The 24,955-nt window shown below is 34.8% G+C and overlaps 2 protein-coding genes across 3 annotated transcripts; one reads left to right on the forward strand and one right to left on the reverse strand.

Annotated features, from left to right (window-relative positions):
- Positions 1-245: 245 nt before the first annotated feature.
- retm (real-time) lies at positions 246-23,810 on the reverse strand. Of its 2 annotated transcripts, none has more exons than XM_077443533.1 (16): positions 23,650-23,810; positions 20,829-20,978; positions 19,035-19,166; positions 18,828-18,957; positions 18,526-18,753; positions 18,320-18,444; positions 16,912-17,101; positions 16,750-16,838; positions 16,416-16,674; positions 13,818-13,939; positions 7,722-7,850; positions 7,510-7,645; positions 6,525-6,664; positions 6,298-6,446; positions 5,639-5,722; positions 246-656 (listed from the first exon to the last, which is right to left on the reverse strand). In XM_077443533.1, exons 1-16 carry the CDS (start codon positions 23,710-23,712, stop codon positions 389-391), a joined length of 2,394 nt encoding a protein of 797 aa, XP_077299659.1. In that variant the 5' UTR covers positions 23,713-23,810; the 3' UTR covers positions 246-388. The 2 variants fall into 2 exon arrangements, with proteins under 2 accessions (XP_077299659.1, XP_077299660.1); XM_077443534.1 differs by lacking the exon at positions 246-656 and adding an exon at positions 4,265-4,604.
- On the forward strand, positions 10,066-11,931 carry LOC143920599 (uncharacterized). Its single transcript, XM_077443542.1, has 2 exons — positions 10,066-10,621; positions 10,701-11,931. Exon 2 carries the CDS (start codon positions 10,743-10,745, stop codon positions 11,832-11,834), a length of 1,092 nt encoding a protein of 363 aa, XP_077299668.1. The 5' UTR covers positions 10,066-10,621; positions 10,701-10,742; the 3' UTR covers positions 11,835-11,931.
- Positions 23,811-24,955: the final 1,145 nt, after the last annotated feature.

Raw genomic sequence — 24,955 nt, forward strand, 5'->3', positions numbered from 1 at the left:
AGTACACGAAAATACTCACCATTCACTCTTGTATGAAAATTGACATTTCCTCAAATTGAAAGTCTTCGTGTATATTATACTTACTCTAAAAAGGCTCGTGCAGACTCAATTCCACCGCAGAGTGAGAGATTACAAAAATAGAATAAATAAATTTCTATTATGCAGGCTTCAGAAGCAATAACAATCGTTTAATGGCACCGAAGGCGAGCGCAATTTTATCAACGGCAATAAAAGGTGCAACTTGAACTGTTCCACAGGGCATTATATATTATTTTACAACAATTTTCATTTGAGAGAAATAAAAAAGTAGGTTAGTGATAATGTTTAATTGTTATTTAACGGCGTGTCTAATCAGCTGGCTTTTCCACCTGAGAAGAAGGTCTGTTTTTTAAACGCTCACACACGCGTAGAAGTGAAAAATAAAAAGAACATAATGCCGTGTTCGTGTCATAAAACTTTCGGGCACTTGAACAAATAAAAAGGTTTGAACAATGGGGCGACCGAATGTGGCAATCTTATAACTGAAACACATTACTTCTTTATGAATATTGCAAAAAGAAGCACGAAATCGATAGGCGTCGATAGCGCAGCGGTGGGCAGGAGTGCAGTACGGCACAGAGCGTGCTCCGGACACCTCGTACATGGATGTTAAGTATCTGGAATAGACAACGGAGTGCAGTTGAAAGTACCAATAAGTGCGATGTGTGGTAGTAGTAGTGTTGCTCGAAGATTGTCCCGTCGTCTCGTCGTGGTGAACTAGAACACCTTGGGCTGTCCGAGCAGACTTTTTTCACGTTCGGTAGTTTGTTCGTTCAGCTCGAGTTATTCTGCTTCACGTTTTCATACATCGAACGAGACATACGGTGTGTGAGTTGATTTTTTTGTTGTTTTGTTTTTGCAGGACGATTTATACACTGTTTTAGCGATGGATGTTCTGATTTTATTTTATATATATATTTATGTATATATAATAGATCTATTTTATACATTCATTTTGTCTAGAAAAATAAAATATTATTTATATGTTCGTGTGATGCATCGGTGACGGTGCTTGAGGTGATTGAAAACTTTTAAAGTAATGTGGTTTGTCATATAAAATTGGACAAATTAACACTTTCTGAACAGACGGCATAGAATTGCCTGTAACTACATAGATTGAGGTACATTTTTGGTTAATAAACATCAAATACATATGTTCTTTTGCTTCTGTAATACAGCGAATTTCAGTAAATGGAACCCAATGGAACCTTTCTTGTTCAGTTATCGATAAATCTCATAATAAACATGATAAATCTCATCTTGCATAGACAACAGTATATACAGGATGAGAAATAATAAGAATGGCAAAAAAGAAATCAGCTTAAAATAAAAATTTATTGAATAAAGAAAAAGCATTCATATGAAAACTACCACGTGGTCACTTAGATCATTGAAAAAGTATGTGAATACTTTTCTAATAGCTTTATAAGAAAATTTTGAGTACTAGGGCGAGTATATATGGGCAAGATTCTAAATTGTTTTGAACATTCTAGAAGGACTTACTAGAGTCAACCTTTACCATTTATGGTTTTTGTGGAGGTTCTTGCAATCATAAAACAAGTAAAAATAAGATGAACAATGGTGGAATTATTTGTAACGGTATTATTAATAAGTAATAAAAATGAAGTATCAAAGTTTTTAAACAAAAACCACATCAAACAATGGGGCTCCAATTAAAATTTACTACTCGGAGAATTCTCTCGTGACTCACCCTCGATAACAGCTATATTATATCTGAAGCTGTACAATACCAAGTTGTACACACTTTGGAATATATATAATTGTATGATGTTGTAATCACAGCAGGATATACTATTACCAATAGGATGAGCTGATAAAATATGACTGCCCGTTACGTTTGGACAGAGCTAAAATGATATTTTAAATATACGTGCTAAATTGAATCGTCCATTTGTATGATAGGCTGGCGTGCCACATGAAATATTCTGGCGTGTCATATAGTGGCACACAAATGTGACTAATGTCATATATTTATTGCAATATTAGCCTCCACGGCGTTACATCACTATGCAAACATATCAGGCCAGGTTCTGCAGAAGGTGTCGTCGCCTCATCCAATTTCATTACTTTCAGTTTGTCAAATTTTTAGTTAAAAACGTTACGTCAAGCCTCGACCGATACATCCACGGCACAATACATGTTATGATACTTATGATACAAACATCAAGGATTTGAAGAGTACCCGAAGGATAAATACAATTTCGTTACATTATATGCGTTTAGTCTAAATTGCACTGATAAAATTCAAATACTATACAATAATATAATCAAAGTATAAATTATTCATCCATCATCATTATCATCATACAGCGATAATAAAAATGGCGTAAGTATGAAAAATTTCCCTATTAATTCTATATACACATATATAGGCGAACGCTCTCACATGAGTGGTTCGATTTCATTACTATCTACGATTTATATGCAGATCGGACGAAGACGGCGCGTCAAATCTGAAGAATAGAATCAATCAGGTATGTGTTGGTTCACTTTAGATGCACAAGACTGTTCTGCGGACTCGGCACGAGGACGTCTTCGTCGAACGTACTTATTGGATAAATTTGGCCTAGTAATTACATAAATTGAATCCATATACATTGTCTACAGATCTTCTAGACGTTATAAATAAATAAAGGTTGTGGCTATTTGCAGGTACTATATCTGCGAGAGGCGCAAAGCCTTCTGCGCATGCGCGTGAACTATCACTGTCAGCGTGTTTACTGTTAAAATTTTGTTTTAAGCCTCTTAAAATTTAGTTCGAACTCGTAAAGTGACGTAGAGGAAAAAATATAATCCAAATTAGTTAATATTATTAATTGTTAGAAAATTATTATCATATACAACGTATAATACGTACATACAAGTACAAGCCGCGAACTATCTGAATGATATAAATCTATTATAATAACGTGCGAAATTTATTTGCCTCATGTCTAATGAACGATTGATTAAACAAGTCTAGCATACATTAAATGTAAGAAATTATAATCAGATTATAAGTTCACGCACATGCGCAGAAGGCTTTGCGCCTGTCGCATACATAGTACCTACAAATAGCCAAAAATTCGCAGATATAGTACCAGCAAATAGCCACGACCATAAATAAATAATATTACAAATTAAAGCCAATCAAAAATTAGTACATTCAAAGAGGAACCAGAACTTTTCGATCTATTAAAACAACTCTCAAGCATTTGATTTTTTTGATGATTTTTAATTAAAATTTTTAATATAACAATTTTACTATATTTGTTTCAATGGACCGCATATAAAATACTTAATCAACAATTTGACAATTTTTTGTATAATCTATCTATACAGTTATTATATTATAATATAACAATAAAGCTGAAAATATATATATTATATATATATATATATATATATATATATATATATATATATATATATAATATATACGCTAAATATTGTACTATTGACAAATGTTTTGGCAAAAACTCTAATTATTAATTTCGTTGATTGAATTTCGTAACATATTTGAGAATGTAAAGCTTTAAAAAATAAATTGATGATCCCTTAACATTAATGAATTAATTATAATGTATTTAAAAACTTAATGAGATACATAAAAAAAATGCTTATTCATTTATATGGCTATTTGATCAATTTGAGCTATTTCAGATAATACATAACACACATGTATAAATGTAAATTAAATACAAATTTCAATATTACGGTCAATACTGTCATACAAAGAATTACATATAATATTAAAAAATAAATTCAAATGTGATTTTTAGTGTCCTTTTTAGCATACTTATTAAATTTATTACTATTCACATAAAATATTACATTCGTAAAATACAGATCTAGACGATGATGAACTGTGAGTGCATTACGAAAAAATATATATACTGAAAGACGGCGAATTGGAGCACAAAGATTTGAACAGGTGTGACGATAATAATAAGCGTATTTTTGGTCGCGGTTACGTGTGTAAAAACTAGGGTTTGTAACGAATTACAACATGTTGTTACAACGAACAAAAATATAAACTGAAAAGTACTAAAATTTGGCACACACACACACACACACACACACGTACAAAAACAATACTAATTAACACAGTTCAAGATTCTGCCTATTGTTTGGCTGCAATGGAACGTTTTAATTATTAAATAATAATAAAAAAATCATATAAAAAAAGATTCAATAGATAAATTCAAAATATAAAAATAATATTGTATAAAAAAATTGTCTAATATCACATATAGGTTTCGGAAATTATGTTTTTTTTTGTTAATATTTATTTTTCATAAATAAATAAATTGTAGTTAGTGTTGAAATCTTCGGCTCAGTTCTAAAAAGATGTCACAAATTAATATTAATACATTTGAATAGATTAAAATTAATATATACCTGAATTTATATTTTTTTCTTAGCTATATACAGACTTTTAGAACTGAGCTGAAGATGTGAAAAAATATAAATTTAAATTAAATTAAAACTATAATAAATATCGGTGCGACCAGTGTAACACATCAGGGCTTCTAGTATGTATATATATTTTTTGCTACGAGAATCTGTAATTTAATTAAGTTACATTTTAATTACAAAAAATAGATATGTCGGTTTATTAATTAATATATATATATATTTATTTTTGGATTTGTACTTTCATATATATATATATATATATATATTTTTTTTTTTTTGATGAAATAAAATATAATATTAAAAGAAATGCGTGCAAATGTTTTTTCGTATGATAGATGGTATTATTCTATTTATTATTTAAATTTATTAGATGTTATCACAACATTCAAAATACTACCCATATGATTCCGTTCAATATTATTACCATCAATATTATTATATAATTTTTATATTTAAAAAAAATTGTATTATATTATATAATTTGAGTTGTTTGAAATTATAGACATGTAGAGAATTCCTAAGCGTTGCGTTTGCTAATATTCTAGAAATAGCGTTGAATCTATAAACATCAACACCTTTTATATGACATTTGATTTTTGGCTTCCCGAAGACTTTCTTTTCCGGAGTTGGCCATTTTTTAAAAATTATATTCCCTGTTGCGGACACTAAAGGTGAGTTAAGACGTGCTGGGACGGATTATCTAATGGGTGCAGGGGTCAGCTTAATGCCAATTTTTAACTTGTTCAAGAGTAATTCAACGTTGAATGCGATTCAGAGTGCAAATACCTCGTCTTACATAAGGTGTTGTTGATAAAGCCTCGGCCGAAGCGAAGCAGACTATACACACACTCGCCGAGCATATGTTGTCACGTGTCGACAAAATGAACGATTCGACGTTAATAAGATGTCTGAGATGGGATTGAAGAAGTGAGTGAACGAGGAGGGTCAAGCATTGTTAGCGTCCTCGACGATGACTACTATCGTCGTCGCCTTCTGTCTTTCCAACGGTTCCGACGGCGTGATGGCGATTTTAGACGTGGATGACTTGAGAAGGGTCACCGAGGTCGTGGTGGTTAATAGGCATAATGATGATGATGATGTTTCTAGTACCGACGTTTCATCGAGCTGACCGAGCGGATCGAGTTGAAGGGGAAAGATTAGAGGCGACGGTGTCAATCACCTGGATGGACAGGAGCTGGCCTGGGAGCGGCCGCTCAGGACCGAGAAGCCGCTGTTGCCAGACTGCAAGCTGGACATGGAACCCCTGAAAATAATACAGAGACATACATAAACTATAGTTCGATACGCATTTAAATACAGATTATAGATTCGACTTTAAATACAGATTTTAATATTTACTCAAGTAACCAAATATGTTAATTAACACATAAGGTATTATTTTAAACATTAAAATACATAATATATCTCGTAGTTTTGGCTTAATTGTGTCAAATAATCATTTTTCATACAATTGAGACGTATCGTCGCCATTGTTCAACAGACGTGACGTCACATAAACGAGGTTTCAGTATGGTTCCACAAAACCACTAATTTTGACTGGTATATATTCATTTTAAGCAAATTGAACAGATGGCATTCAACTCTCAGTAATATATTCAACCAATTTTGAACCTTAAAACAGTTGAAATAGGCGCATATAAGGCTCAAAATCCCGTGCAAAGTTCAGAAATTCTATGGAAGACAGCTGCGCTACAGACTTGTCGTGCAAAGCTTCCATAGAAGACTTCGCGGGCATACGGCTAAATTCAACTATTATAAAAGATTGTCCGAGCTACGACTATGCACATAGTAATTTCAGTCGATTTTAAAGTGACATACCGGTAATCCTCGGAAGCTAGCGTCTCATAAAAGTACATCAGCTGCGCTTTGGGATGCGTCAGCGAATCGATCAGATCATGATGAGGGTTGTGATGATGCCAACGCCACTGCAGTATGTACGCTCCAGTCTCCGTCATCACGTGAGATCCCTGAACAATAATAAAAATTGGATGAAAACACAATCAAAATTTGCGTACAAAATGTACGTACATTGTATATAAATATACCTGAATACTCTCTCCGTCGTGGCATATTATAGTACACTCGACTTTATTGTACTGCACACCTTCCTGCCAGGATTTGTCGATGACGGTGCGGTGGGGCTCGCCGTCCGGATGAGGCGCTCCCGATGGTGTTGTGGTTATAACTTGATTGGAATAGGAACAGTTCAAATCACACATATTGACGGTTACATAAGTAAAATGTCGATGCGGTGCAAACGATCGACAAGCGCCAGACAGACTGAACCGCAGATTAACGATACGTGTACCTTATGCGTGCGCAATGCTCGCACTTACACTAAGCGAAATCTACCCAAAGTCCCGACATACCTGCCCTGTATACGTTCTGTGCTTCTGATACTTTACTTCCGAATTTAGCCTTATTTAAACTCGCCAGAAAGATCCAACTCAATTTAAATAATTGCATCTGTGCACATCGAAAGGTTACTCGTCATCTGATGTGCAATCTATTGTTACGTACACCGCCAAGTAAGTGAAATCAGATTATGCCGAGTAGCATCCCAGAGACTGTGTGATCGTTATAATTGGTTTCAAGGATTATATCTAGACTCTAAGTGCATGTAGGCTAAACAATGGCCGCTTATTGGTCCCTTCTTAGAAGTAACAGCGGTAGCGTGGGACCGACTTCTGTGGCACATCTAATACGTGACCATTACAATAGGTAAACAAACCGGACGTTGAAGATGCCCTGAGAGACCTGCCCCTTATAAGGCGGTACTTAGGCGATATCAAGACATTCTGGACTGAGCACTGCCAGTGTGTGTATCTCCTTAATCATCAATAAATGCTGTGACACGACTTTGGCCTTTTACTTGGATCCTCCACCCACCCCTACGTAACACTATCATTCGTGAAGTCAAGAATTGCGTTTAAAGCAGCCATCCAGTTAATCTGTGGTTCAGTCTGTGTGGCGTTTGTCGATCGTTTGCACCAAAACCCGTAAAATGTATACAAATAAAAGCAAACAAACCTTTATCGATAATATCTACATTTGGCACAGGTACGTTTATTTTGAAAACAGTGAAAGCAATGTCTTGCCGCAGCACGTCAAAGTCCCATGTGAGTACGCTGCTGGGATCTTCGTTCCTAACGACTACCTCGTGGACCTGAAACGTCAAGGTAATCAAAAGCGTTGGCGATAACATGATCGAAATCAATATTGATGCATCAGTATGGTCTTACGTTTCCTTTGGAAAGGCTGACGGATCGGTATATACTGTCTTCGCTGAACGGGCAGAGTTCACCGCGATCGGTGAAAGCACCGCTAGCGTACAAATTCTTCGGCACGAGTCCTCCGTCGTGTATTAAACTCTGAAAGATCGCCAGCAGAAATTATCGCACCGTGTAGAATTGTGCACAATCGATATCAAAAGTGAAGTATACACATTTTCAACGGTGTGAATGACATTTATAGAAAAAAAAACGGGTTTATAAAACCATACAACTACATATATAATAATATTGTACAACACACGGTGATTTTTTAAAATTATTTATTACTTTTGTTATCAACAATCTGCTGTGACGACTTTGTGTTAGTAATATAAATAATATATGTTGTGAAATTATTTATAAATGGATTGAATGCTGCACGCATTGGTCATGGTATATTTATAATATGTAGGTGGTGCATGTGAATGAAAAAATTATGCTTTTTTTTTTTTAATAAAACATAAAAAAAACTACAAGACAAATTAAACGATTGGATGTTTTCTACTGTTATAATATTCATAATGCTTTTACTCAATTTTTTCTAAGTTGATATAATATAAATAGAATGGATGTATAAAAGATTGGAAAAAAGGTATAGTCGGAAATATGTAGCATCTCACCGATGACAGTGAATTGTTCTTCAATTTTACACAAAGCTTGATTTAAAATAGTAAATAATATAGTGGTTAGCATATAATGCTTTGAACATAGTGGCACGGGTTCAAATCCCACTGGTTTCTGCTGGCCAGACCTTGGATTTGTGACTCCAGGTCGATCGTTTCCTATCAGAGTTTGCCAATGTATCTGATTTTCATTTAAATGGTTCCAACAGATTGGCAACCCTACCTATTTTCCCGTAAGCCTCGAGTTAACCTAAACCTAACTCAAAACTTACAAAAAATAAATATCAAATTCTACCGATCGCCACACATACGAACAATGTTGTACTTCTTGACCAAAATGTTCACAAACTATCATTTAGTGAACATTTATTTATTTATTTTATTTTACAAATATACCAGGAAGGCTTAACAGGTAAACCCCAAATGCGCCTTCCTGGTCCACATAATTATTACATATGTAGATACAATATCTGACATCTATGGTCAGTATACATATATTACAAACATCGTATTAATACGATAAATAACTTTCATGTAACAATACGAATTTTATATTCGATAAACAACCACAGAGACATCTATGGTGAGCAATATGGCGAGACCAAAGATATAACAATAACTAAAGGTTCGCAACAGAAAATTGGGAAGGAAACGCCAATTTTACAGGAATCGTTTCAATGAAAATGAGAAAAATTGGCAAATTCTGATAAGAAAAGATCGACCTAGACAAATCAAGGTCTGGCCAACAGCGAGACTTAGCGGGGAATCGAACTCGTAACATCAAGTACGAAATAATTCAACATTCACCACTAGACCACGCTGCTGGTTATTATTATTATTATTAACATATTAACCATATTGTCACTAAAGCATATAAACTCTTGGGATTTATCTGCCGAGTTGCGAAGCCCTTTAAGAATCCCCATACTCTGATTCTGCTCTATTTGGTTCGCAGTAATTTATTTATTTATAGTAGTTTTGGACCATTGTAGCTTTACAGGAAGAACCTAATGCGCCACAATGGCCTACATTTGATTAAGAAATATGGAGTCCGCCTCAATCACATGGTCTCCTTATTACCAAACTCACATTGAGCATTTAGAGACAGTTCAGAAGCGTTTTTTGCGCCATTTATCATTTAAGACGGGTCTTAAAAAACTGTTACCATCTTATAATGACAGACTTTCTTTTTTCCATATTGCAAGTTTGTCTCAGCGCAGAAGGGTTTCTGATTTGTTAATTTTATACAAGATTGCTAATGGTACTCTTGACACATCTGTTTTAAATGAGATTAACTTTAACGTAGATGCACAAATCTTTTTTATCCACCAATTTGTCAAAACAACACGTATATGCCGTATTTACGATAGCTTAGATGATTGTCCCAACCTCTTTAGTGACTCTTTAAGTATTTTTAGGACAAAGGTGAAGAAAATAATCTGTGGTTGATTTGCTTCTTCACCTTCATTGTCTTTCTTTTTCTTTTTTACTTTATCTGTTTATTTTTTTCAAAATCTTGATGTTTTTGTAATTTCACTGTAATGTGGTGCTCACTGTAAATGGAATATTATATTTTTATTTGTGTTTATTTATTTATATTTTATTCTGTATGTGTGCCTATTTAAATAAATAAATAAATAAAATGCAATGCGAAACTGAAACGAAATGTAATTGGCCATCGAGGGTCGAGTGGGGGGGGGGGGGGTGAATACGATAACATACTATAAATTAAAAATAATAATAAAAAGGAGTCGGAGTCGGTTGACTTTTTACGACTTCGACTCTGACTTTACAGCTATAATATAAATGTAAAAATTAATCTGATTTTCACATCGTCCTTTAAGATTTCATCATTCAGGGACTAAACTTGAGAACCACTGAGTTAAGGTAACGATATGTATATATGTACATCTGATATTCAGATTCGCCTTTTCAAAAATGTTATATGTATAAAACTTCATCATTAATTTTGAATCCAGTAATTCGAAATATGGAGAAAATTCACTTTGTCGCCCTATACATGTAGGTAGGTAGGTAAATAAAAATATTTGAAACCACTGGCAGACTTTCGCAGTCATACAGACATCTATCGATAATATTTGAAAGCAAAATCAACCTTTTTGAACCATTGAGATAACTACCGCTATTCACGTCCAATTCTTCAATACTATCGCCAGTCATTAAACAATGGCCAGTCAATGTCGACAATAGAGTAAATTATCGCAACACAATAACATTAGACAAGTGGTAAGGATCATAATACATCTATTCTGACACTTCTTTACCTTCTCCAATTTCATGTGCTCACTTTTGCGTTGTATTGCAGTCTACACAAGTTAACCTCAGTAGTTTCAGTAACGAGCCCGACATGAACATCTCAGCAGACCAACTTAAGCAGATCCTGAACAAATTCAACGGAGTCAGAGATCTTGCATCGTGCGAATCTCGATATGACGGAGTCAAAGATTGCAACCAAGTTAATGTCTTCATCTCTCAGGTGGAGAGGTTCAAAAACCAGGAAGGTCTCAGCGATCGGGAGGCTCTGATCAGCTTCCCGATGCTACTCACTGGCACAGCGGCCAACTGGTGGAACGCAGATGATTCCGAAACTTGGGAAGAAGCAATGGTAAGATTCAAACGATATTTTGCTCCGGCTTACTGCGTCTATCAAGAAATTATAAACATAAAACAGAAGCCGAACGAATGCACGGTGATATTCCTGATGCAGAAGAGAAGTCTGTTCAAATGCCTTCCTCCACCTGAGCTACCGGAGAGTGTTCAACTTGATATGATGTACGGACAGCTACGGTCGGATATACGAAACTTTGTGCCTCGGGAGGATTTGGAATCCTTTCAAGACCTGATAAGTAATGTAATGGATAATAACGAACAGTTCAAGAACTTGAAGATTACTCCAAAAGAAACCTCGGAAGTCAAAGTATCTATGGTTACGATATCCGTAGGTGGGGTTAACGAGATAGCTGTTTTGGGTTCGGCAGCTCAGGTGTGTCTCGCTTCGAGCAAGTTATATCAGGTCTTGACGAAGCAAGGTCACCAATTCACCAAGGAGAAGCATATGGTTAGCATTTTTGGCAATTCGTCGGAGCGAGAGACTTTGTGGACAGACGCGATGATCAACCTAAGCGGTCGTGTTATATCAAACAGGTTTCTCATCTTGCCCAAGTGTGACATTAAAAATACGATCCTGGGTTTGGATTTCTTTGCAAAAGTGATTGTGAGAATCGACAGTTGGAGTTTTAATGACGATCCGTCGAAAGTATACGAGTATCATCGCGAGAAAGACACTTCCAAAGAAAAAATCAGGTTGATCCGTTTTAAAATATCACCGATCGTGGAGACGGATAATAAATCCCCTGAGAAAAAATCAGCAGGAAAAAAGAAAGCAAAACGAAGGAGGAAGCCGAAACAAGACAAAGATCAACCTCTGGTTAAATATTAATTGAACTTTTTTTTTTTATTTATATTCGACATCATATTTATACTTTGACTTATTACAATAGGAGCATTCGAAAATAAACGTTGGAGAGTTACTTTCCTGATTAATCCAGTGTTTCATTTGGCTTAAGTTCTATCCCACTCCTTTCCTTTTGGGCATGCTTGGGTATAATTCCCTTGAACTTCGGAGAAACTTCTCGTAAATTCGTTTTGTTCTCCAGCTACCGCGTGGTGATACGTCATGCCCGTTGTTGCTGGAACAGTTGGGACTTTATGTCCCTAATAATTATGTGCGCGGTAGACATCATCATTTGATGGTTGTACCTCCTACTCGCACTGTTCTTTTTCGAATGGCTCCTATACCAAGAGCTATTCGTCTTCTCAATGAAATCGTTGCTGCCGTCCCTGAATGTGATATTTTCCACCTTGGTGATCGTAGATTATCGGATATTATTTTAACATATTTATCTGGCAACCTGCGCTCATCATTATTATCTTAATTTGAATGTGATGTATGAGTGGAATCTTGATCTACTCTCTTCCATTTGAGCCTCGCTGTGATTTTATTTTTACATACCTCCTTTACATTTCACTTACGATTACGATTCAGGAAAAAGTTTGCCTCTTATCCGATCGTTTTCATACTTTAACATACCATATTGCTCATTTTGGTCATCAATATAAGTAAATGGATCCTCCGCCATTACAATGGTGCAAAAATATCACGTAAGACGCGTTTGATATCTGCCCGGCGAGATAGTCGTTGACGTTTATCCATCGTTTGTTTATTAGTTTTAAACATAGATGGCGGTAGTAAAATAAAATTATTGTTTTTATTCAAAATAATTATTTTATACACAAATTATAGAAGAGGTATGTTTTTAAAAAACTTTTTTTAGTCTTTGGAATCATTATTATTTATATTTTATTTTACTTTTTCTTTTTCTTTCTCCTTATGTACATTTTTATATACTATTTTTTCTTTTGTTCAATATGAAACTAAGAATGTGATTTTTGGATTTCATTTTTGATTTTAACACCTTTGTACATTTATTCTTTTTCTTATGTATTTATTTTTCTTTTGTTTTGTGTTTTTTTATTTTTATTTTATCATGTTTTTCTGCTTTTACATTTTTGCTTTTTATTTTTCTGTTTTTCATAATCAAATATGGGCCATTGTGACGCATTAGGTTCTTCCTAGAAAGCCACAATGGTCCAAAACTATTATAAATAAATAAATAAGTATACTTTTTACATGATCCAATCTATTGTTGTACCATCTGTACTGTAAACATAATATACTCCTTTGAATTTATTACTTTTACTCAACTCTCAAAGGTGAAGATGCTTCCGACGAATGGTACAAGGAAATACAGGAAGATAGGATCCAAACCGAACTGAACTCATCGCAAAATTTAACGGACAAAACTATTTCACGTATATATACATACGTGTGGTTAAAAGCATTATTATATACTATCGTGAAATACACTTTCACTCGATGATTTATTTTACATGAATGGAGTATGTATGCTTTCAACGTTTACGTGTTATAATAACAAACACAAGGGGTTGTATATATGTATATATATTTTTTGATTCTGATGGATTTTTGATTGACACACATATGTAGTGGGCCTTACGTTGCACTGATACAAGTCGTTAACGTCGTGGTAATTGTAAAAGTGATGCGGCACCAGACTCCACGGCTCTACAATATCGGCCTGTTAAATTTCATCGCAACCGGTTTAAAAACACAATTCATATATAGTATGTATGTAACAAAGAAAAACACACACTTAAACAGTACGACTCCCGGATCAAAGTATACAAATTCATGCGCTTACAATGTGTTATTAATAAATATATGTAATGCATTGGTTAAACGAGCGAATCGTGCACTTTTTTTCAAGATCAAAGTTCACGATAAGCTTCACCCGTATATATATTTGTATGTATGCAATGTGATTGTGATGAAAGTACTCACTTTGCAAGGTCCTCCCAAGAAATCGGGAACAAACTCGTGCGGTATATAATCAACTAAACCGCCAGAGCTCTGCAGGTAATCTTTGCCACCGTAAAATAAGAATTTACTTCTAGTATTGTCGTCTGAAAGTAAATACAATTCATTAGAATCAAATAAAACTGATAAAGATTGTTTGTGTAGTAAAATAGACTAGATATAAATTATATTCTTCAATGAATGATATTTTATACATATAATATATTTGCTTGGTTCAGAGGCCGTTTATTAACCCTTTGAGTGCTGACGTCTTTTCTGTTGAAAGCCAAACATTTCCAACAAGAATTATTTAGAAATCCAATAGAAAGCAGGTATAAAAATTGTAGCTAAGCCAAACAAACCCTAGATAACTATAGCCGAGGATTTCGAGTTTTGTAAAGGTGTGTTTAGACTCTCTAATATATCTTGCAACTATATAATATGAACAAAAGAAGTCTATTAATGAATGTATTTTTCCAAAACCAGTTTCATCTTCTTCATTGTTATTAAAATGTAATGCTCATATTCTAAAATACTCGGCAGTTAAGGATTACCATTGGGTAATTCTGCTGTGGTTATAAATTCAGAAATTCTGGTGTAAACGAGTCTTTATAAACGTTGACCAATGAATGACTCGGATTACAAGACCCATGTTCAATGCATATTTTTTCAATGCTACCTGGAAAGGCTTAGCGGGTAGTGTTCTTGTTTATTTTGTACAACTCAATATACAACGCCGTTTCAGCGTTTTTCAGGTCCATGGACTTGTTGGAAAAATGCCGATCGGCGTTGGTCAGCATTCAAAGGGTTAAATGATAAGTCAAAACCGAAAAAAAAAGTCAAATAATAAACATCTCTTTGGGAGTCTTATGTTTAGGATAGAATAAAATGAGGTTAGGAAAAAATCTTCCCAACTAAAAAAGTAGTTTCCAACTACAGCGGGATAAGTCACCATTCCATACCAAAAACTACATATATACAAGAACAAGTCACAAACTTCGGTGTACAATGACCAAAGATCTCCATAATCATTGGCAATATCCACAATATTTGTCTGGTAGCCTACTCTTCTTCTTGTTAATGCCTTGTCCGCATCCGCGACCACCTCGTCGATTATTTGAAGATATCCGCATCAGTCTTCAGCGGCTCGGAACAGCTCTTCGGCGCTCATATTGGTCCACATGCGCATGTTTCGAAGCCAAGATAACTTTTTCCTGCCAATCCATTTTTTTCCTTCTATTTTCCCCCATGGTTATCAAACGGAGAAATTCGTATTTTGGACCCTGTATCGTGTGTCCGAGGTACTCCATCTTTCTCCACTTGATGACAGAAACAAGTTCCCTGCCTCTCCCCATCATGCAGAGGACAACTTCGTTTGATATCTTTTTGGTCCATGGAATCTTCAGAATACGCCTGTAGACCCACATCTCCAAAGCTTCGATGTGGCTGATCATCTTAGTCTTCAGAGTCCACGTCTCACATCCGTGTAGTGATACTGTCCAGACGTAGCTTTTCGCGAATCTCAACCGCGTATGAAGATTGAGATGCTTGTTTGTAAGCGCCGCCTTCATTTTTATAAATGCTGTTCTAGCCATCTCGATACGGATTCTTAGATCTTCATCTGAGTCCATCTCTTCATTCAGCCAGGTACCCAGGTATTTAAATCTTTTTACTCTTTTTATCACCTCTCCACCCAACGTTAGATCACCGGTGTCTGTTTGCATTCTATCTATGTACTATCATAAATTTTGTCTTCTTTAGATTTATGCGCAGACCGTCTGCTAAATTTTCAGCGACATCAGCATATCTTATATTGGTGATCGTCTTGCTACCCACCTTGATGCTCTCCGCCTCTTGGAGAGCATCGTGGAAGATGGATTCGGTGTAGGTGTTAAAAAGAGTAAGTGATAGGATGCATCCTTGCCGGACGCCCCGTTCTATAGGAATCTCATCAGTGAATTGATCATCGACACGTACTACTGCAGTCTGATTCCAATAAATATTTCGTAGCAATCTGACATCTCTGTCATCCAGACTAATATTTTTTAAAGTTTCCATCAGGCGAGCGTGTTGGACACGGTCAAAGGCCTTTTCAAAGTCTATAAAGCAGATGTACACAGGTTTACGGACTTCTCTGCATCTTTGGAGTAGTGTTTTCATACAGAAAAGGGTCTCTTGGGTACCCAAGCCTTGTCTGAACCCAAACTGCTCTCTGCTAATAGCCTACTAATAATAATGTAGTAATAATGGTAGCCTACGCTCATCATTATTTTCATAATTTAATGAGATGCATGAGTGGAATTTTGATCTTATCTCTTCTATTTGGGCCTCGCAGGGATGTTTTGTATTTGCGGCTGGTTCTTATATATTTGTGCTAGCTATATGTGCAAGACATTCCCTACTTTGTATTTTATTATTTGATATTTTTACTTTATCTGCTATTATTATAATGCTATTGTTTTTTTATGATTATGTATATATTTTTTTCTCATCTCTATGCATTTTTTCGACCGTTGTAGCGCATTAGTGATTCCTGTAATACCATAATGATCCAAACTTAAACTTAAAAATAAAATAACATACCTATGAATGTGCTAACGATCGTCCACAGTATTGGAAACACTCTCGGCGCGCGTATAATCAGTACTCGGCCCATTGTCTCCGGGTAGTTGGCTTCGACGATCTGAATTATCCTGAGTAGGGCTCGAATGCCGGGCCTCCACAGGTGACGCATGTTGAGACCGTCCAGGTCGACGAGCAAACACCACGTCCAAATTGGACGACCGGTCGCCTTCGTAGCCTCGGCCATGTATGAGAGACCCTCCTCGCATATGTGAAGAGTCTGTAAAAATATAATTATATAAGTAATAGTTATTTCAGTATTGAAATTTTTCAGTATGATGCAATTATTACACACCAGTTTCAATAGTCCTTCTTCTCCTATCGATTTCAGAAGTCCTTTGACGTCCATTTGTCCTAAACGAAGTACATATAAGGGTCGTCCATCTGAAATAAATGAATTGTAATATTGAGCAAACATATACAGATGTTATTTATGGACTTAGTTCCGAGTGTGAACCTTTGTCATTGTGATGCCATCCTCCGGGGAAGTAGTCGGTAGCAACTTGAGGTACTTGATATTCCGATAGTATTTTGTCAACTTGGTGTTTTTTGCGCCATATCAGTGATTGTGAAAGCATCTCACGGGCCTTTTCCACGTTGAAGTCTCGAGCTCGTAAGAATCGAAGTAGTGTAGCATCGTTAGGCACCTGTCAATGTAGTAAAAATAAGGAATATAAGTTAAATATGCTTTCAACAATAACAACAACAACAAAAAGCAACGTGTTCTGCTTGAGCTACATAACATTTCCTTAACAAAATATATGTACATCTTTCAAAAAGAGCAACATCTCCTTTATACAATTTAACTGTACATTAAGAAAAAAACTTTGTATCTTAAAAAAAATGTTTGTGCATTAAAAATTTGCATTATTATTATAAAGTGTTCATAAAAAAATATGAAACGATCATTCGAAAAACTAGATTTTAGCATAAGAATAGATACAATTATACTGATGACCAAACTGAGCAAAATGGAAAAGTTTGAAAACGATCGGATACAAACCCAAACTTTGTCACACGACCAAATCGTTTCTGAACTAAAAAAAGAGGTTTGTGAGGCCTTGTTCATAGTCTCGACAATGTCGCTGCGACAAAGTCGCAGAAGTGTCGCTGTTCATACTAATATCTAGTAAGCGCGGCAAACTGTCGCGCTTACTATGAACACTATTAAATATTAGTATGAACAGCGACACTTCTGCGACTTTGTCGCAATGACATTGTCGAGACTATGAACAAGGCCTAAAAAGTGACAACATTGCAGTCTTCCGCTATTGATAACTGTCAACTGTTTACTTTTGTTTACGTATTACGTATCAATATGAATGATGATGTCAGGTCGTAGAGTTGAAGCCAAGGTCGTAGGTGTCGAAGGTCACAAGCCGAAGAGTAAAAAATAAAGGAATCCAGTAGAGAGAAGCGTTGGTCGCTATCGGTTTGTATTTTGGTCATTGTAATACACATTTAAGTAGCAAACATCCGCTTTTTAAGTAGCAAATATCCGCTTTGTAAGTAGCAAATATTTTTAAATCAAAGCAAAGTTTTGATGCAACTGCATCCATCATTTAGAAATGCACACACATTTTTTGTAATGCACAAAAACTTTTTTTAATGCACATTTATTTTATAAAACGGACGTTTAAATTGTTCTCTTTTTTAATTATGTACGAATTGAAGGTACAAGTATTAAAGATATTTTTTTGAAAATTGCCTCAACATGTTGAAATCGGTTTCCTTTAAATATCACAAGCATTACTAAGACTTAAAACAATGGTAAGAAAGGTCTCCATCAGTTCCTTGTTGCTTTTTTGTTTATTTAATTAATACTTAGCTTTATCTACATATAAAAACATGATTACATTGATTACCTTTCCTTTTTGTAAATCAGCAACCCACTTTCTCAGCTGTACCAGCCTGGACTCCTGCATCACAGTCAGCTCGCCGAGATACCGCTGAATGTAATCCGTATCTAACTTATAATTGTCAGTATGTTCTGAAGATAAAAATAAAATAAAATTGACGGTAATTCACACCAACAAAAACACATTGTCATTATATGCAAATATATGTATACCGTCTTTCGATTTTTTCCCTTTCACCGATGACTTTCTACGTGTTTCAGTGATTTTCAACTCTTCAGTCTCGGCCTCGATGGAAAAAACCTCCGTCGGACTTTGCTCACCGTTACACAGAAGATTTCGCGTCGTTCTATTTGTCTTCTCATCGTCTTCCTTCCACGCTTGAACATCGGTGATGCCTTCTTTCGCTATTTCGATTATGAAATAGTCGATTATTTCCTTACCTGTACGATATTAAAAATTTCAAATTAGAAATTTAAACAAATACAAATCATGCACTGCATCTCCAAAACCAGACCTTTGGAAATATTTGCCGAATATTGCTTCATGGCAATCTTTTCTATGGCGCTTTCGAATCCGAAGAAGTTCTTCACGTCGAGGGAAGCCGATTGCTCGAAGCACGTCCATTGCGAATTTTCCGGATGAACCTGAAGAACGCGAAACAATCATCAATGACTAAATTGATTTGATATGATTCACTCAAAATATTCATTCGATTACGTACAAAATATCTGCATTTTTCAACGACGACGACTCGGTTGACGAAGCTCTCATTCGTAGCTTCGATATATAAGGACTTTGCTCGTCTGTCCAAATGGTTCTTTTGCAAGAAATATACGCACTCGACTCCAATCATCTGAAACATTGCATAAAATAATAAATTGCGTGGGTAAAAAATACGATTTGATCGACGGAAACCAGTAGATATGCTAATTCAGACTGGCATATGTCATTTTTCTCCAGATCGAATCGATATTAAAAGTCTGTCTCGACGTTGTCGGTGTCTTGTGAATTTTTAACGACACGTTCTGCCGAGTTAGTTTGGCTTAATTATTCATACAACAAATTATTGGCTCGTAGAATACATTAGACAGTTCACAAGGAATATTTAAGTGAGCGAAAACGTACAGTTGGGACCAATTATGCGTAATTAGAATATAAAATGAAATGGACACATATTAAAAAGTAATTTTTTTTTAATCCTATTCTATATTATTAAATGAGCTAATCTTGTACATACATAGTTTTTGCCTAAAATTTCTAGACTAAAATTTTGATGAAATGGGTCTCACCCTTAAAATTTACTAATAGTGTATACAAATGTATAGTAAATCCATTTTGAATATTATTGAATAAATCAAAATAGTAATGAGAGCTACTAAAGATGGCTGCAGATGTTCTTTCGTCTTACATGTATTATTAAGACAAATGTAAATATTGTTAAACAGAGAAGATTCATCTAGCGCAGGGCCAGCTCAAAGGTGCAGCAGACTAGGAACGTGCCTAGGGCGCCAAAGACAAGGGGCGCTGCGAGGCGCCCCCAATTTTCTTTTTTGATTATTAAATTGAAAAAATAAAAATAAATAATTATATTGTAATTTACGAGGAACGCAGGGAGTTGGCTGTCAAATATCAACGAATCACGAATAAAACTTGTAAAACAGCAAACTGTCGTCGGTGCAAATGGTAATTTGGAATTGTATTTTATATAAAATATCGCTGAAACATATTTATGTATATATACATATATATCAGGGATGGATTCGCTTCGCGAAATTAAATATCTTAACCAATCATATTCGAAAGAAGAAATGTCACTCTATAAAATTCTTCAATTCAGTGTTGAATATAAATTAATGTCTTCATTACCGAATGTATTCATAGTTATCCATATTTTATTCATTTTTATACATAATGCTTAGCCAGCAGCATAGCTTGGTTGTTAAGCTTCTGCTTAGCGTCGTGAGGTGCCGGGTTCGATCCCAGGGCGGGCCTCGAGTGAAAATGAATTTTTCAGAGTATGCTGCTGGTTAGACCTGGATTTGTGACTCCAGGTTGATCGTTTCCTAACCGTTGTAACGGTTCCCGGTAAAAGTTGGCCAAAATCCTTCCTATATATATATACAATATGTCGCCAATAATTTGTGTTTGATTAATGTGCAATAAATAAATTTGCGTACGATTTGATCTCATTGATTTGCGAGTTTTTCAGTGTCTCGTCATTCAGTTACTTATATAATGAATAAAAAAATGCTGCAATATTTGTAATTGGCCAGGAAGGCGCATTGGGGTTGCCTGTAATGCCTTCCTGGTATGTGTTGTCATAAAAAATAAATAAATAAAATAAAATGGGAGTATTTTGAATAAAAAATTTTTGTTTTTGTCTTAATATATTTTCCTTCAACATAAAATTTCCAAAACTATTATTAATTTAGTTTTTAAGAATTTAAAGGGGTGGGGGTATTTCTTGCTGGTTTTTTCTTTAGATAAATTTGTTCTAATATAAAAATAAATATACCTTTTTTAGTATGTAAGGAGCTTCGACAGAAAGCTGACATCTTCTGGAAGTGTGTCTTTGAGACCAATCGGAGCTCCATGAGTCGTCGATGACGACACAATCAAGAACGACTGGTATTTGAGGACATCTTGGAAAGCGTCTTTCATATGCCTGTATGTAAAATAAAATTGCATTGAATAATAATCTTTAACATAACATCAAGTTGATTGAAGTATTTAATAAAAAGAATCTTTGGACGAGTACTTTCTTTAGTGTTTGAAAAATAAAGTGAATAACAATAATATAGGCACACTTTGGCATGTGAAAGATAACATTCAAGCCGCCAATAATTATTCACTTATGGAAAATTCTGACCTTCGAATGAATAAATAAAGCTATGGTGATAGTCACAAGAATGATATTTCACCACATGGATAATTAATTACACTGAGCAAGAAAAAAATTACCAGAGCGGAGACTAACCAATATTTACTAGCTTAGACCTACTGAATTCGAATATGATAATGATTTTTGTTCGTTGGCGATCGTTTACGAGATATGAGCGTTTAAAAAAATGCGCGATTTTTACAGTTTTTTGGCTTTTGCGGTCTTTAACTCAAAATCTAGTATTGCTGTGCTCAAAGTGAGTATTGGAATCAATAGTCACATGTTTTTCCTATTGATTGTGATATTTTATTGCTTTAAAATACTTATATCGTTGTGTATACGTTTGTAACGCGGATAGCGTTGGTGCAAGCGAGATGGCATGTAGTCCGACCGCTGTATTCTGTGAGGTGGATTACATGCCATCTCGCTTGCACCAACGCTTTCCGCGTTACAAACGTATTAGCGTATATAACGTAAACGTATAGCATTTAAATTGCAATTACCACTCGAGTTAGTACGTTTAGATAAAAAAAAAAATTGAGATAGAAAACCAATCCATATAAACGAGGTGAAATAAAAAATTTGCCAAATAAATGCAAAATAGCACAGAGAAAAAATCCGTAAAAAAAAAAATTATTTTTTTGACTTTTAAAATTCGCTAGACAATTAATTATAAGTATTTTAAAGCAATGAAATATCACAATCAATAGGAAAAACATCTGACTATTGATTCCAATACTCACTTTGAGCACAACAATACTAGATTTTGAGTTAAAGACCGCAAAAGCCAAAAAATTGTAAAAATCGTGCATTTTTTTAAACACTCACTTCTCGTAAACGATCGCCAACGAACAAAAATCATTATCATATTTGAATTCAGTGGGTCTAAGTTAGTAAATATTGGTTAGTCTCTGCTCTGGTAACTGAAAAACGTGATTTTTTGTTGCTCAGTGTTATTATGAATCGAATTTTCAGATACAATAAAAATTTCCTATGTTTATGGTAATATTTGTTTTATATAAAAAAATTGTCCGTTTAAAAAACATGGATAAAATATTTAATAAATGCTTTGATAATAGCCTTGAGTGTAAATTTTTGTATATTGACATTTTTTTAGATGCAAAACGTTAGATTAATTAACACTTAAATTTTAATAACTTTGCATAAACAGTAATTTTCATAGATAAATATTTTTTTATGTATGAGATTGACCTTTCAAAAAATTGAAATTCTTCATACGTTGCTTTATTTATGTACATGTATTATATATTACTTAAAAAAAAATTGCAGTCCTAAAAATCATCAACTTTTTTGGCAACAACATATATATACGTGACCTTGAGCATTCCTCAATCTTACCGTAGGAAATATTTTCGTTATTAGAGTTGAATTTGCTTTTTAAAAGCCCGGTTGTATCGATAACTGTGTCGTTACGAGGAAATAACCACTATCAATTCGGTTCAATCATTTCCTGCCACAACGAGCTGGGATATGCCGTACAATTTATTGGTTTATATAAACATTATATATAGTCGAATGTGAAAAAAATATAATTTGACTATATGGGAAAGCATCTATTAACAAAATTCCATTTGCAAAATTATTCTTGGGTTAGAAATTTGGCGCCAAAGATGAAGTGTATTAAAATTTTGTGTTTATTTAAAATAATAATACGTATAAAGTGCTTTGTTTTTGCATATTATCGATAGTCAAACATGGGCTCATATTGATTTAAGAAAATACATAACAATTTAAGTTGATTTAACGTGTTAGTGATATTATAAGCAATTTTTTGACTGTACATACATATATAACATAAACGTCTAAAAAAGCCAAATTAGAATTTGATCTACGTACAATTCATAATGTAAAATTTTTTACTGGTATATTCAACGCGTGATCTTGAAAAAAATATAAACAATCAAATCATGGATTTATATCTAAAATTGGAATATAATTTTATTGCGAAAAATTTTTTTAATGTGAAATAAAAAAAAAAAAGATTTTGCTTTAGTATGTATTATATATAAATCTTTATTTTTAATTTCGAATCAATTAACAAATCAAAACATCCACACCACGTAAAATATCAACGCGTTTCTGAAATTTCACAAAAAAAAAAACCCAAGTATGGGAACATTTGATTTTTTGCGCGAAATCCTCAAACGTAACATAACCTAAAATGGAGTGAAACATTGTTTACAGGAAGTGAATCTATTTCCTATATAAATTAAGGCTGCGTAAGTGACGCAATGGTGAAAGTATACAAGCGTCTGTGTATATGATATTGTGATCACAATAAGAGCAATGTGGACGAGGAGAGTTCGAATGTTCTGATGCGGAAGTGGATTGACGGGAGAGGGAGGGGGAGGGTGAGGGGGAGGGGTCAGGAAGTGCGATGCGGTGGGAGAGCGTGCGGGAGACGGAGACGGAGACGGGGACGACGAACACTGACCACCATGACCAGCTCGAAGGGGTACTTGTAGACCCTGACGGGAGACTGGTATTGCTGCACCATGGTGTGTGCTTTTAGTCGACAGTCGACTGACGCGATGCAGCTTCAGAGATACACAAAACAACCGCACCCAATCGCGGTCCGCCCCGCACTGACACTGCCGACTGACCACTGACACTACCTACAACATGTCATGACAACACCATTCCTTGCCATGTACGCTTTTTTTTTATTATTTTTCGTCAATTCACAATTGCTGTTATCTCGTTTCATTGAGTATGTTTTTCATTTCATGTTTATGTTGGCTTTTAATACTTTTTTTTATACTGGAGTCTTCATGCCGCGTATCTTATTGGATTCTCACTTCAGAAATATTTAAATGAGGTTGCAAACCGAATCAAGTTGGAAGTAAGGGAACATTTTATGTGATGCAGTTTTACATAGTTTCAACTATTCAGGGTGATCTTTTTAAAATAAGTACATATATGTTAAACGGTAAACAGGTTACTTCTCAAATGTGAATCGCTAACAGGATAACTGCTCGCACGAAAGTCGCTAGCACGGATCTCCTGTCACAGGAAAATTACCATACAGAAAACAGCAACAACAGATTCACATTTGAGAAGCAATCACAGAACCATGTTAAATATATATAGTTTTATTATGTCTGAAGGAAGGCTTCTGGAATTGATACTCTCCATAGTACGAAGAGATAGAAGCAGTGGTATCATCCGAATTTTGGAAAAACGGGATTCCGAAATTGGGAATGAAATTCCCGAAATTCAAAAAATGTCGAGTTTTCAGCTTCCTTTGGGTATTTCCAGTGCTAGGCAATACAATTTATGACCAGAGATCGGCAGAGAAGTTTCTTTTTCCCACAAAATAGTATTACATACTATTTGTTGTCTTAAAAAGCAAGAGAGCAAAAAAGTTGACAATAGTGAACCATTTTTTGTGGGCAAAAGAAATTCGTATGACTTTATTTAGAAAGATATCGAGTGCAGCTGTGCAGTTCACATTGAATGGCTAACAGTTAATTTTGCTAGTGCATAACGGAAAAAAAGGTCCTTCCTTATACCTGCTATGTATTCGATTACGAATAAAACAATATTTTTGGTGTTGTATGAACATTTGTATAATTTTTAACAAAAATGGCATGAATTTTTGATTTCAAACAACGGGTTTCCGGAAACTTGATTTTGAACAACAGATTTCCGGAAACCCACGGAAACCAATAGAATGACACCACTGGGTAGAAGATACATAGATGAAACGATCTAAGGGGGAGTAAAAACACAAAAATCAA

This window comes from Arctopsyche grandis, chromosome 12, assembly GCF_051622035.1.
Source record: "Arctopsyche grandis isolate Sample6627 chromosome 12, ASM5162203v2, whole genome shotgun sequence".
Lineage (NCBI taxonomy): Eukaryota > Metazoa > Arthropoda > Insecta > Trichoptera > Hydropsychidae > Arctopsyche > Arctopsyche grandis.

Bases quoted from the DNA above. Each gene is read 5' to 3' on its own strand.
- retm (XM_077443533.1), bottom strand. From the start codon at position 23,712: ATGGTGCAGCAATACCAGTCTCCCGTCAGGGTCTACAAGTACCCCTTC. The intron at 17,102-18,319 runs GTAATCAATGTA...CTACATTGACAG, and splicing joins CTGATTTACAAAAAGGAAAG to GTGCCTAACGATGCTACACT. The intron at 6,447-6,524 runs GTATATTTATAT...ATTATTGTTCAG, and splicing joins ACGACGGAGAGAGTATTCAG to GGATCTCACGTGATGACGGA.
- LOC143920599 (XM_077443542.1), top strand. From the start codon at position 10,743: ATGAACATCTCAGCAGACCAACTTAAGCAGATCCTGAACAAATTCAAC.